We start from the raw sequence: 13,078 nt of genomic DNA on the forward strand, positions 1-13,078 counted from the left end.
TCATAACTGAAATTCCATTCGACTTAAGCATAACAATTTTATCGTCACAACAGTATGTATAGACACAAAAAACACATGGCATAATATATAAAATGTATCTAAGAAGAAGACGAGTAAATTAGCAATTTATTGAAAATAACATTTTTTTTCATAAAAAAATGAGACATTTATGAACAATATTAAGAATAATAACTGCAATGTAAAAACATTAAACTATCCAGCCAGACGATTCATAAATGAGAGGGAAATCAACAAGGTAATTGTGGCATTAAGTATTTAAAAAAGTTGTGAATATCATTGCTTTAATAGCTTTCGACAAGCTCATTAGTCGCTATTTATAACCACGACATAACATCTTAAACAATCGTACACACGCGAAAGTGGTTTACAGAATGAGTTGCGGTGCGTCAAATCTTCCCACCCAGTGGTAAACAGGTGTTTAATAAGTATCTTTCATAAATTCTTCTAGTAGTGAATAATGTCTGTATTAAAATTATATTTTTGTAAAAAAAATATTCGAAAAAATTTATTGTACAAAATGTATACTAAAACAGCGTGTACTGAATTTGGACACGGACGTGTTGAGTTTCCAACACCATCAATCTTAGACTCAACAGTAGCCGTGTGAAAGTAAAAGTCTATAAAGCTAGGACTAGTACAATGCAGGAACATCCATTCCACTTTCATCTCACGCAATGCTCCATTTATTGGCTCTTTCTTTTCATACAACAGTATATGGTAGAAGTCAGCAGGGCGCTGACCGCAGCCCCTATGGCTGTCCAAAATGACCATCCAAACCGGCCTCTAGACATTTTTTCCACCTGTAAGTCTATGCCCCAATCCTGCTTCGCCTTGATCCCGAATATCACGATGCCTACCGCTATAGCCACAGCTAAAAGATAAAAGAGTGTATGCATTTTATTTTTTGTATTTTGTACTATTGGCAAGTTGTGCTTTTCTATTTACAAAGTTAATGGTTAAGTATGCCTTTGAACTTGCTTGAATTTACACAGTCAAGACATCAGGTATCTTAATCTTGTACATTCGTAATTTCTGTTTTTATATGTAACTTTTTAAATGTATGGATTTTGCTTGAACTGACGTTTTAAAAAGATAAACCATTTTAAGGCTGTAGGCCGAAGGCGAAAATCAAAATCAGACAGCCTCTGATCTGAAGTGACATGTTAAAATGATAAATTCACCGGGGTTACACAATGGAACATATGGGGTTAGCGGTTTAGAACAATGATAAATTAAATACCACTCTGTTTAGACACGTTCATAAGTATGCAACGTTAAAGTGAATTTAAAAGCAAGCCAATCAATCATGAATTACTCTTGGCGCGGAACCGAGGTGACTAGATAATTATAGCTTATTTCGCAGGAAAAAATGTTTACTTAAAGATCATGCCTTCAATTACCTACAGCAAATAGTCATCACGTACTCGGCCAATATCGGGTTTTATCTAATTAACTTTAAACTAACAACAAACTTGCGAGATGAAAGTAATGGTCATACACCTAAGTATATTTTGGTTTATCATTAAATGTTATGACATTAATTGTATTAAAATTCATTAATATACTTTACTTTGTCTTAGATAATAACAGGCAGTTATCGGTTACACTCAAAATATATTTAGGATTGTATTTTATTTACTGTGAACAAAATTGTAAAAGAGTTAAATCTCTCATGTCACACCCAGAGCCGTTGTCAGCGCTTTCAATTTGTATGTTTGGAACACTAATTGCGTTCCTACAAGATTAAATTAAAAGGCCAAACTAATCTATACTATAGCGTGCACAGGCAAAATTCCTGGAACGATTACGGTTTTAACAGAATGATGCCAACTACATAATTGACATACCCTTTTATACCCTTTCATTGTTTTCTCTAACAGAAAAAGCCTGCAAATCACAACTGTAAGTTTGATCTTTGCCACAACACTATAGACTTTTATTAAAATTCCATGTTGCATGTTCAGGCAATCTTAATCCTTCGTTTTTATTTCTTTGACGTTTATACATCTGCTCGATAGAATGTTCCTGCATTTGATTGCAATAACTATAAACCTTTCCAGACATGCATTAACTTTTCAACGTAAAATTGCAATACCCAGGGACTTGTCAGTTTTCAAATGTTAAAGCAGATAATGCTTTTAATGTTCACACATGCTTTCATGTGATGATACTTAAAACCTAATTTGCATCTGAGAGCTTAAGTTTCCCGTTCAATACATCAAGTATCAGTGACCAGATTTTATTACATAAACATAAAACCATATATTTTTATACACACACGTGTAAACGCACGAACCACGATTCATATTTATATTTTAGCTCGTCCATTTAGAGGGATAAATCGTTGAGATTCATGGTCTTAGAGCTTTCAAGGCCTTTGTGTTTTCACTGTCGTCGGTATTGTAATACGGCGTAATATTTCGGCGTATTTGTCTGATTATATTCATCGGTGTTCGGCGACTCTCTCAAGAAAACAAATATTGTGCATGCTATACTAAGTAGGATCTTATTTGGTCAATAATGATTATCGTAAACCAAACATCGGCCATCACTTGGCTAAATGCCTGCAAAAAAGTGAGACATTATACATGCATATATTTACTTGAACATTCATGGTTTAGAACATTCACAGACAAAACATAATGTCAAAAGTTTAAATTTTGGTTTTGTTCGTATACATGGAGTCGTTATTTCTATTGTCCTATTTAAATGAGTGCGGTAACGGTCTTCTACGCCGAAATTGTACGAAAATGTTTTATCATTGCAACACAAAATATTCATTTCCAAGAAGAAATGAGTTAACTGGTGCTTCGTGCACATACAGAACATTCCTAACACTACCTAATTGCATCGTTGCTGAAGCTGAACACACAGGAATTCTTTGAGAAAAGCAATTGATAGCAATTGTACTAGTTTAGGAATAAGTGCTCAAAGAATATGGTGAACTTATTTCTAGTCGCTTAAAGTAATGGGACTATGGCACATCATCGGCGCGACAGAAACGTTAAAAAAACGTCTGTTGTTTCTGAGAAACAGAGTTTATTTTTGAAATTTCGACTTGCGGGCTTGTCTCCGTTGTGTTCATTGTGTCTTAGACGGTTTCATGGAGACAGCATGTGCACGTTTATAGACAAGTTTGTTCGACTACGGGTAGAAATCCTCTGTAGTGTTACTCACAAAGCTAATTGACAATCCTAACACTTGCTGATGGCGAACAACTTTGTTGTTTTTATGCCATTGATTATATATTTGTATCGTTCAAATCTGATATAACGACAAGCAAAGATTATGCACCAATCTTTAGCAATTACATATACTAATGCAATACAAATTACAATGATATTGTCATTACCCATTGAACTACTCACATGCGACAATGAGAAATCCACAGATGGGTTGATGAGAGTTACATCGATGGCACGTGCAACACAGAGATATTGTGGCCACCAGCAGAGCCAGGAGGCCTAGGACCAGCGCCACGGACATCAAACCCTGCGTCGCCTTGAACCATGCTGAAAAAGACAGTAATAAAAGCAAGTTTAAAACATAATTTACAGATGCAACAAGTGCTAGACATATAGGGGAAATGCCACAAGTATATCGCTGATGCTTAGGGCAAGGGCCAAAGACATACTATCATATAATATATTGACACAAAAGCGATGATACATGCAAAACAGGAAGCATAATTGCCTATAGGAGAACGGAAATTCCCAGAGACTGGGCCAACTGCATGAAACTTTGTATCGCAATGAATAATGCTGAAACGATAAGTTATGATATGTAAACAACTTTTTTGGCGATAGCTATGATGAACACAATGATACTACAAGGAGATCAATTAGGCACATATGAACAATGCCAAGGACATGTGTTTTCTGTGTATTTTTGAGTAGTGTTAAACCGTGGTAAAAATAATTAAGTACAAAATCAGTACACAAATCCGGAAGCTGATATTTTGAAGCAGAACAACTTCATGTAAAGGGAAGAACTTGGCGTCAACAAGATTCAATGTCAAGGCCCTCGAAAGACTTTGGCTTCTTTAAGGTCGGTAAATAAATAGCGGATTTCCATTTATCGTTCAAAACTGTTTATTGTTGTAATTAAAGACGCTGATGTAACACGATATTGTGCAATTACTTGCAATAAATTCATTCGTCATATATTGTTAGGGTATTCCTGCGTACCCATAAATAAGTTTTAATATAACTTAAAATGTGTGGAAACGAAAGATGTTCACTCTTTGAATGCCATTTAAGTAATGGAATTTTGACATTATTTGATACATCGAAAGAAACGTTGATTGGTTTTTAACAGTTACCGGATCAAGGTAATATTCCTACATGTTTGTACAGCTTAATAAAACAGCTGTATAAATAAAAACACATGCATTTACGATACGCTCACTCATCATTAAGGTCGCTTTAATTTTTTTTTTTACATGTTAAGTTATATTGTACGTGGAAACACGCACACTCATTTTTTGGTTTACTGGCATGGAATGAATACGCTTATTGCATGATGCAATGGTTATCTATTTATATCAACTGCGTGAGCCGAGATATCAATACAATTAAAACTATAACATTACAAGTGTTTTTCCTCAAGACATATGGCAACTCATCAATATTTGTATAAAACCTTTCACCGCAATACTTGTAAAAGCTGTTGCAATCGGTGTCCTTGACAAAATTGCACTTGTCATGTTGTTTTTATAAATCCGTTGGCTGTATTTGAAATATTGCTTTTAAAATGCTGCGTTTTTTTCTACAGCGCTTTGAAAAGTGTAATGTGTGTTAATTGGTTGCTGATATTCATCCGCTCTTGGCTTGCTTGTTGTTTTATGTCATTAGAGACGTATGGAGATTCTTTACATTTTATCAGGAGTTTTTATCGATAGTTTGGAGTCAGTTCCGTACTTTAATCAGTATATTGGGAGCTTGAAGTACAATTTAATACTTGACATAACGCTACAATGTTCAACAACATCACCCAAAGTACTTTAATCAGTATATTGGGAGCTTGAAGTACAATTTAATACTTGACATAACGCTACAATGTTCAACAACATCACCCCAAGCGGATGGCAATATTTTGTCATTCACATTTGACCAAAGGAAATATCTCCAAAAAGATTCAACCTATATTACTGTGGCTTGCTAAGTCGCTGCACAAAACAAACACATGAGTAAAGGGTATAGGGTATAGCTAAAATCAAAGTTTTCGTACGGTGCAGACAGCCGTGACAACAAATAAGGTTTAATAAATCAAACATCAAGCACCGACTTTATTGTTTGGAAGGCAATAACATAACACAAATGGGCAAGTTAAAATACCGTGCTTTCAAGGTAAGAAAGACGCAATTTGCTGATATAAAAACAAAGTTTTAACAATCGGTACCAAGTTTTGCACGGGGCAAAACGGCCATGACGACGACCATTTGTGAGACATCAAGTCAATGACCATGCATCGAATCAATGTTTTGAATGCATACACATAACAGATTAGAGCATGTTTAAATGCCAATTTATTGCATGCATAGAACGTACAATCCGATTTCATCATAAATTAGCAACATTTTGCCATTTTAACGTTTTGTGCAGACTTGTGGCAAAATAACCACCTACTTTGACCACTTAGCCAACGAAAACCTTCAGGTGCCAGTTGAAGTTGAAGCAAATGAAAAGTTTTTAATTATACTAAAAATAACCAAAAATATTTGTAGAAATCCAAATTAAACATTTTTTTTACAAGCTTTTGACTGGTTTGGAATTTCTGGTTCTTTTTTTCTAGCTTTTTGTAGAAAATACATGATTTTCGCTTTTTGGCTTTTCCGTACGCGATATTTCCGGTTTTGTTTGTTTCGAAAGCACAGATATCACCGAAAAGCAAGGAAACAAGCTCAGAAATTAACTAAAAAACCAAATGATCTGTACAGAAATTAAACCCGAGAAAGAAAGCAAAAACCATTGAAAAAAAGTTGAATTTCAGTGTTTTCTGTTAAAATTGCTGTGCCTTTTGAGAGCATGTTTTGGTCTTGGCTTCCGTGTGTTTTGCCTTGCGTAGTTCAATACTTTACCGTTCATATCTTGCTTCTCGGTGAAAAGTCATACCCGGAGATAAAAGAAAGTTCCTGAGGATTTCTTTGGTAGAATGTATTGGAACATTTTCATTTTGTATATCAGGGAAAACCTCTCTTCTTTATAAAGTAAACTAGCCTTTATTAAACATTCACATGTGCTAAAACATTTATAAAATCTTGGATCTAAATGAATTAGTTTGTGAGGAGTACATATTGGAATAGAGCTTATGTAATGTGTTTAATATTTTATGTTGATTCAAGTATGTGGATATTAAACCTATTCATTACAAGCGAAGATACCTCTGGCACATTTTTCTCATTTCTAGGTTTTTAAATTTCCAAATAACTGAATTCCTTTCCTTAAACTGGACGTAAATAAATGATGTTGTTTAAAGTTTGCTACTGGTTTCTCTTTTAATATTGCGTTTGGTGGTGGTACATTATTTGATAACTGGCATTCGTTTTATGCAGCATTTCCTTACAACAAATAAAGTCTTCCATCAGTATCAACCCTTTTGAAAACAAACTACGGCAAATAATTCGTGGATTTATGCTTACATTGTTGCATTTTTTATGAATAATTCCAGACAAAACAGCCAGTTTGTTTTTGCTAAAATTTTCGGTTCTTAAAGAGAGGGCACATCCCCCACTTAGCGAAAAATCTAACGTCAACAGATTGATCCTTCCATAGTTATTATATTCTTTGCAACATGTCCTCCTCAAAAATATCTAATTCACCTTCGCTTTTTGTAAATTACAATGCCAGAATGTATACAAAGATTGCGTCAGATAGATTGTTGATTTTGCAGCCTGGCATTCTTTTTACGCTTTTTAAGGACGAAAAGGTAAACGTTTAATTAAATAATTTAATAAATGAAACACGCCTGGCAAATGTCAAAATATGTTTGCGTGCAGACAAATCTATTTTGATTTTTATTTTGTTTTGGAACGCGATGTTTGGAGAATTGGAACGCAAACAAACCAAATTCATAAACATGCTGCTTAAATTTATCCTCTTTTTCCCCAATGATCGACATCTATATCGTGATCACTTATTAATCAATTAGTTTGCTATACATCATGTCTAATATGTTGTTGACATAATTATAACTGAAACAATGCAGGCCTGGGCCATTATCGGAACCACAACAATTATGGGAATAAAAACACATTTGTTTCCGGTTTTGCTTATTACTTTGAAGTTAGCCCATTGTCCATTGTAATAAGATGAGAAAGTATGGGAAAAATAATTGTCGCAATACATGTACAATTGAAACATAAATGAAAGATACGTTTATCTAAAACTCTCTTTTCTTTTATAGAATAACTCTTATTTTGTGAAATTAGACGACTATCGTATTCGTACTTGGTGTATGTATTTTAATAATTATTATCATTCCATGTGCTTGTATCTCAGATCGAGGAAGGTATTCTTCAAGACTGATATCACTCTATCAGTTTATCGATTAATACGGAATATAAATGGTAAAAGCAAATAAGCTACTGTTCCTTTTTTAATATAAACTGGACTTAACTGCATCTTGTAAAATTATTTGTGAAAAAACCAACAACAACATTGCATAATATATAGGTTTAGTTGGGAAGCGTGATTGTGAGTAATGGTACAAACGACTCTCAACGCTCTATCCTTTAGCATCTGGTTGAGCGGCATTCTATTTTTCTGAAAATAACATCAACCAATTGCACATGATTTAATACTGACAACAACCAAAGAATAACCTTACCTGGGAACTCTCTGCTAATCCTCTCATTAAAGAACCAAGAACACATGTCCTTCTCACAATTCACCAACAAACCTTTATGCACCGGTTTCATGATATAATCATCATACTCATTTACCCAATATGGCGTCACAAAACTCATAAAAATGGCCGCGACGGTAATAACAAGAGATATAAATCCAAGGTTTTCCAAAATTGACATTATTTATTCTAAATCCAATATAGTTCAGATTGTGGTTCTGATTTCTAATGTTATCATACTAACTAATTGAAGATAAATGTACAAAACATATTTCCTTGTACATTTCTAAAGGAGACCTGCATGATTTGTTTCTATTTTAAATCACATAATATTCCACAAACTAGTAAACACTCCTATAACTTTCACAGGAAAATAAAACTGCTGTCAATGAAGAATCCGAAACAAACAATAAATCCAGGAGTTGAAAATGTAAACGAAACACTACAGTGTTGTTTCAACTTCCTTGTTTCTTACCGTAGGGAAATTAGTAATAAAGAGTGACCTTGACATCAAGTTTAAAACATAAAGAGAAAGAGAGGTTTAGTTCTGATAAACCTAGAGAAATTCTAGCGGATCTATTTCATTTTAAGATTGTATGATATATATGCATGTATATGTAGAAGTACATAATTCACATGAAAAAGACCAAAACAAACGTTTTGTTTGATTGTTTAGCTATGCATGTTGTATGAAACGGCTTTTTCAAAACAAAAATAATTGTTGTCAGCTAATAAACAAATGTTAAAAACCAGTATCCAGATTGATTATATTGAATAAAATAAACAAACAAATTATTCAAGTAAGCATACTATCAAATACCTAAATAAAACACAGAAGATCTTACACGGGCATAGCTAAGATATCAAGTTTCACATTCACTTATTTTTAGTTCCTTCGAATCGTTGTCTATTACGGTGATTCTTGAAAACAGAAAACCCATTAAGCGGACATTGCCAATGTAGCACTTTAATATCATTGTAATCATTGACGAAATAGACACTTAATAGTGCTGGCCTCGCATTATAGCGGAATCAAATGTAAATGGTGTTCTCAGTTGGTGCTGATTGACATTTCAAGGCCTACTGTACTAATGTCGTAGCATTGCTGCATTGCACGAAGGTATTTTTTATCCCCAGGCGGTCTCCAACAACCTACCGATTCGTGTTCACTGCATGGTCGGTTTTATACAACATATATTTATGTCTGCTATTTTACAAACCTGCATTTTCTGCTTAAGGGTTAATATTTGTGGCATAACAAACAACACACACAAAAAATACAAACAACACAGCGATACCATACACATGACTTGGTATCAACAAAGTGAAAATCGCACGGAAACCAAACATTACGACTACGTCATTAATACTTAAGTTTAACTGAACTGCCTACATATCTAAAGTGAAATTACCCATTTCTTAAGTTCTGAGGGGTCATTGAATGTTGCTCAAGGGTCTTCAAAATCGAATACATTTTTTTTAAAAATCACCTAGAAATAATAAAAAGAAATAGAAATAAAAGAGAAAAAATGGCAGCAGGCTTCTACTGTGCGCCTGTTGAATAATAAACAACGTTTTAACGCTAGATCTCTGAATAATCGATATGTAACACTCGTAATGTTACACTTTTAAGTAAATTTGTGAGCATATTGGAGTGTATTTACGTTGCAGCCAAAAATCTCAACAATTAAATAATTATATTTTTGCTTTAATATTTAAACCTCAGCTACAATGAACAGCCCTTCAGAAATTGCTTTTATTTTCCGATGAATGCATCAGCTTAGAAGATTTTCGGATCGCGAGGCATCGCGTATTTATATTAATCGCGTACTTTTGTTTGTTATCTTTTAGCAGCCCACGAATATTTTAAATCAACATATTGAACAGTTTTAATCTATGACTTGTTAAATGTTTTTTTGTCATAAGCGTTAATAGTTAATAGTTTACTTTACAAATTGATTTTATTATTGGACTGTGTTTTGTCCTTAGCAATAAATTGTGTTAACCGATTGGGTCCGTTTATTTACGGTAATGTTTAGAAGGAATTACTGAAACGTTTTATAAATGAAATAACTTATTTTATTAACGATTATGGAAAGAAATAATGAAGTATTGGTGTAAATATAAGTGACGAATTGCGTGACGGATATCGTCATCGGGGGTATGAACACATTTGGGCTGGTTAAAGTGCGCTCGGACCTTTTGAACATCAAACACTTTTGTCAACGAAACTGCTATAAAAAAACTATAATGACATCAATAACGCAATTTATTCCTTGATTGGCTAAGATTTTAGAGATCATATTTAAACGTGTTTTTGAACCTTTGAAATCATGGCAAGCGAGTTAATAGTGTTTTGTTCCCACAAACATCTCTCAAAAAGATAGAGAGGTGTGTATGCTATATTTTTTTTTATTTTGTTGAGAAGCAAGATTATGTACCAAACCTTCCTTTATTCGGGTAAATCACTATTGTAGACATTTTAAAATATTTATTTGCCAAATATCAAAATGTTAATCAAAACAATGTACCATCTTTTTCGAATAACCCTCGTACACTCATGTCGCACCCATGTTTTTAAAAACAACAACAACAACACGATATTCTATAGTTACCTTAAACTGTTTGAACGAATGATAGACGAACTTGTTATATCCATGCTATACAATATTTTTAAGAACATATGCTAAGATTACCTGGAAACTCACTCCCAATCCTTCCGTCATTGTAAATCACGGTACACGAGTCTTTTTCACACGTGGCAAGAAGACCGTTATGGACAGGACCTGTTGTGAGATCACCGTCAGAAACCACCCAGTATGGCGTCACGAAGCTGATGAATACCGCTGCATCAGTTATAACTAGTGAGATAAAAGCTACATTTTCCACACATGACGTCATGTTTCATTGTGTACACACTTTTTCTTGATGTTTAGCGTTTCTTACAATAATTGCTATGCTTTTTAGTTATAAAATAAAGTCACAACGCTTTCGAATATCGCTGCGCTATTTACAGCCAGTTATATACATTCTACATTTTCCATATGTGACGTCAATGTTCTTAATCCAATAACAACAATATACCAATCAAATCATACAAATTAAAAATATCTGTTAACAACTTAGAAAACGTGTCATACACAGTAACACTGTCCAAGTAAAACGCACATTTAAGTGATAAATAAAATAAACATATACATAAAGCAAATATTATTTATTTTATTTTATTTTTATAATTATTTTTCTCAACAATTATCTGATTTTCTATTTGTTTCATGACTTTAAAAACAAAATAAAATTGATCCGTAAACATAAGACTAAAATATAACAATGAAAGAAATCCAATATCTGACAGGAGAAAACATCTGCAAACATGTCCAATAGCAAATCCATCTCATATGGCTAATATAGAAATGTTCAGCATGTGACTTCTCCAGTGTCAGGTTTTATAGGTTTTCTTTCGTATTTTATAAGAACCTAAATTTCACGGGGAAAGAAACGTCTCAACGCTGTTAAACAAATCAACAGAAATAGAATCTTCTATTAAGAGTGATGATTTGGTTGAATACTCTATAACCGATGTTGTCTGTAATCGGCGTCTAATAAATCATCATTGACAGAAACGTCGTAAAAGTATGCATGGACTTTATGACTTTCCAATTTAATTTCAAGTGTCATGACATATGCATGTCTAGTTTGTCAATTAACGAGAATGAAATGTGGAAAAGATAGTCAATATGAGTGAACTTTTAGTAAAAATGTATTTAACTGTATAAGCATTTAGATGTTGTACAAAGTTGAGATAAACAGTGATTCACCATATAAGTTTCTCTTTGCTGAACAGAACTACCGAAAGTATCGCCCTGGTCATAAGAACATTCCTTAAATGCTTTGAACTAAATAACAATCGAGTTTATATGCGTTTATTGTTAATCATGCATTTTATTTATAAAATTTGGACAAATATAAAGTGAGTACTTATCATGGTTTAAGCTCCGAATTAATTTCATTGTGTTTTTATTGACCCTAAAATTATTTATAATTATATCTTACACTTATTGATGATTTGCGATGACGGTTGTATGCATGCTGTCTTTGTTGTTCTTTAAAGTAAGCCTTTAAATTGTGTCTGTAAATATGCCATTTTAATTATTTCAGCGTTTGACTTGTCCGTGTAGTATTCGTTTTTTTTTTAAAGATACATGTAGGAACAAGTTACAAATATGTTAAGTCAACACTTTAACACTAGTATATAACATTTTAAAGATAATAAAAGGCAACTTTCTACAAATAAGATGTATATATTTGGAAGTAGATTACCACGTTGATATGAACGTAACAGTCATTTACAAGTATTCATGTTTAGACGGAGTTTGTATTGGAGCTACAGTGAAATAGGTTGAAAGATCCTGCTTAATTATGGCAAAGATAACAAATAATTATTATATGAAAGAAACAATAAACCACAGTGACTTAGAACATCAACTAAAGTGCTCACACTTATCACAATGTTGTTGGGTTAACCATTCAAAATGTTCATCCTTGTGTTGGTCAGGATAATTTACGCTCGGCTATTTCTAAAAAAGTAGTAAATTGTAGGACGCCATTTTTAAAGTAACACGCCCGGCATACCGTATAAGAATTAATCAATATTACAGAATTGATAAAAAACAGGGTCGGTACCTGAATTGTACGTATTGGGGTAGGGTCCCCGTGCGGGAAGCAACTTAATAGAGAATAGACAAAATAGAGACACAAACTTATTATGGGGGTTTGAATTTTTCAGCTTATCTAACATTATTTTTGAGTTTAACACATTGACATGTAAATTGTTAAAAACAAAACAAATCGAACAATAGGTCTTTTGTATACGTATTCAAACTCTCGTAAAACATATGGAATTTTTTGAATAAGTTAAAAGCTGCTTTATGAATACGTGCACAAGTCGGATGAGAATGCAGGTCATAAACTTATTCATTTCCATTAAGCCATAGTAAGCAATCAACAAGCGTTAAGAATAAGACACAAAAACGTTGCAATAAACGTATACCAGCACAACTATATAGCACTTTTTTGTTGACCCAATACATTTATATAGTTCACCTTGTTGGGCAACTGGGAACACCGTTTTCATTCTTCAGTCATGTGTCACCTTTTTTCCAAATAATTCCTATTCAGGCACACATATGTTTAAATTTATATAAAAAAAACT

General features: G+C 33.3%; 1 protein-coding gene across 1 annotated transcript; it reads right to left on the reverse strand.

Moving 5' to 3' along the window:
* Nucleotides 1–184: 184 nt before the first annotated feature.
* LOC128205533 (uncharacterized) lies at nucleotides 185–8,244 on the reverse strand. The gene is made up of 3 exons (XM_052907264.1): nucleotides 7,849–8,244; nucleotides 3,390–3,533; nucleotides 185–892 (listed from the first exon to the last, which is right to left on the reverse strand). Exons 1-3 carry the CDS (start codon nucleotides 8,045–8,047, stop codon nucleotides 705–707), a joined length of 531 nt encoding a protein of 176 aa, XP_052763224.1. The 5' UTR covers nucleotides 8,048–8,244; the 3' UTR covers nucleotides 185–704.
* Between the last annotated feature and the right edge of the window lie 4,834 nt (nucleotides 8,245–13,078).

This window comes from Mya arenaria, chromosome 10 (assembly GCF_026914265.1).
Source record: "Mya arenaria isolate MELC-2E11 chromosome 10, ASM2691426v1".
NCBI lineage: Eukaryota > Metazoa > Mollusca > Bivalvia > Myida > Myidae > Mya > Mya arenaria.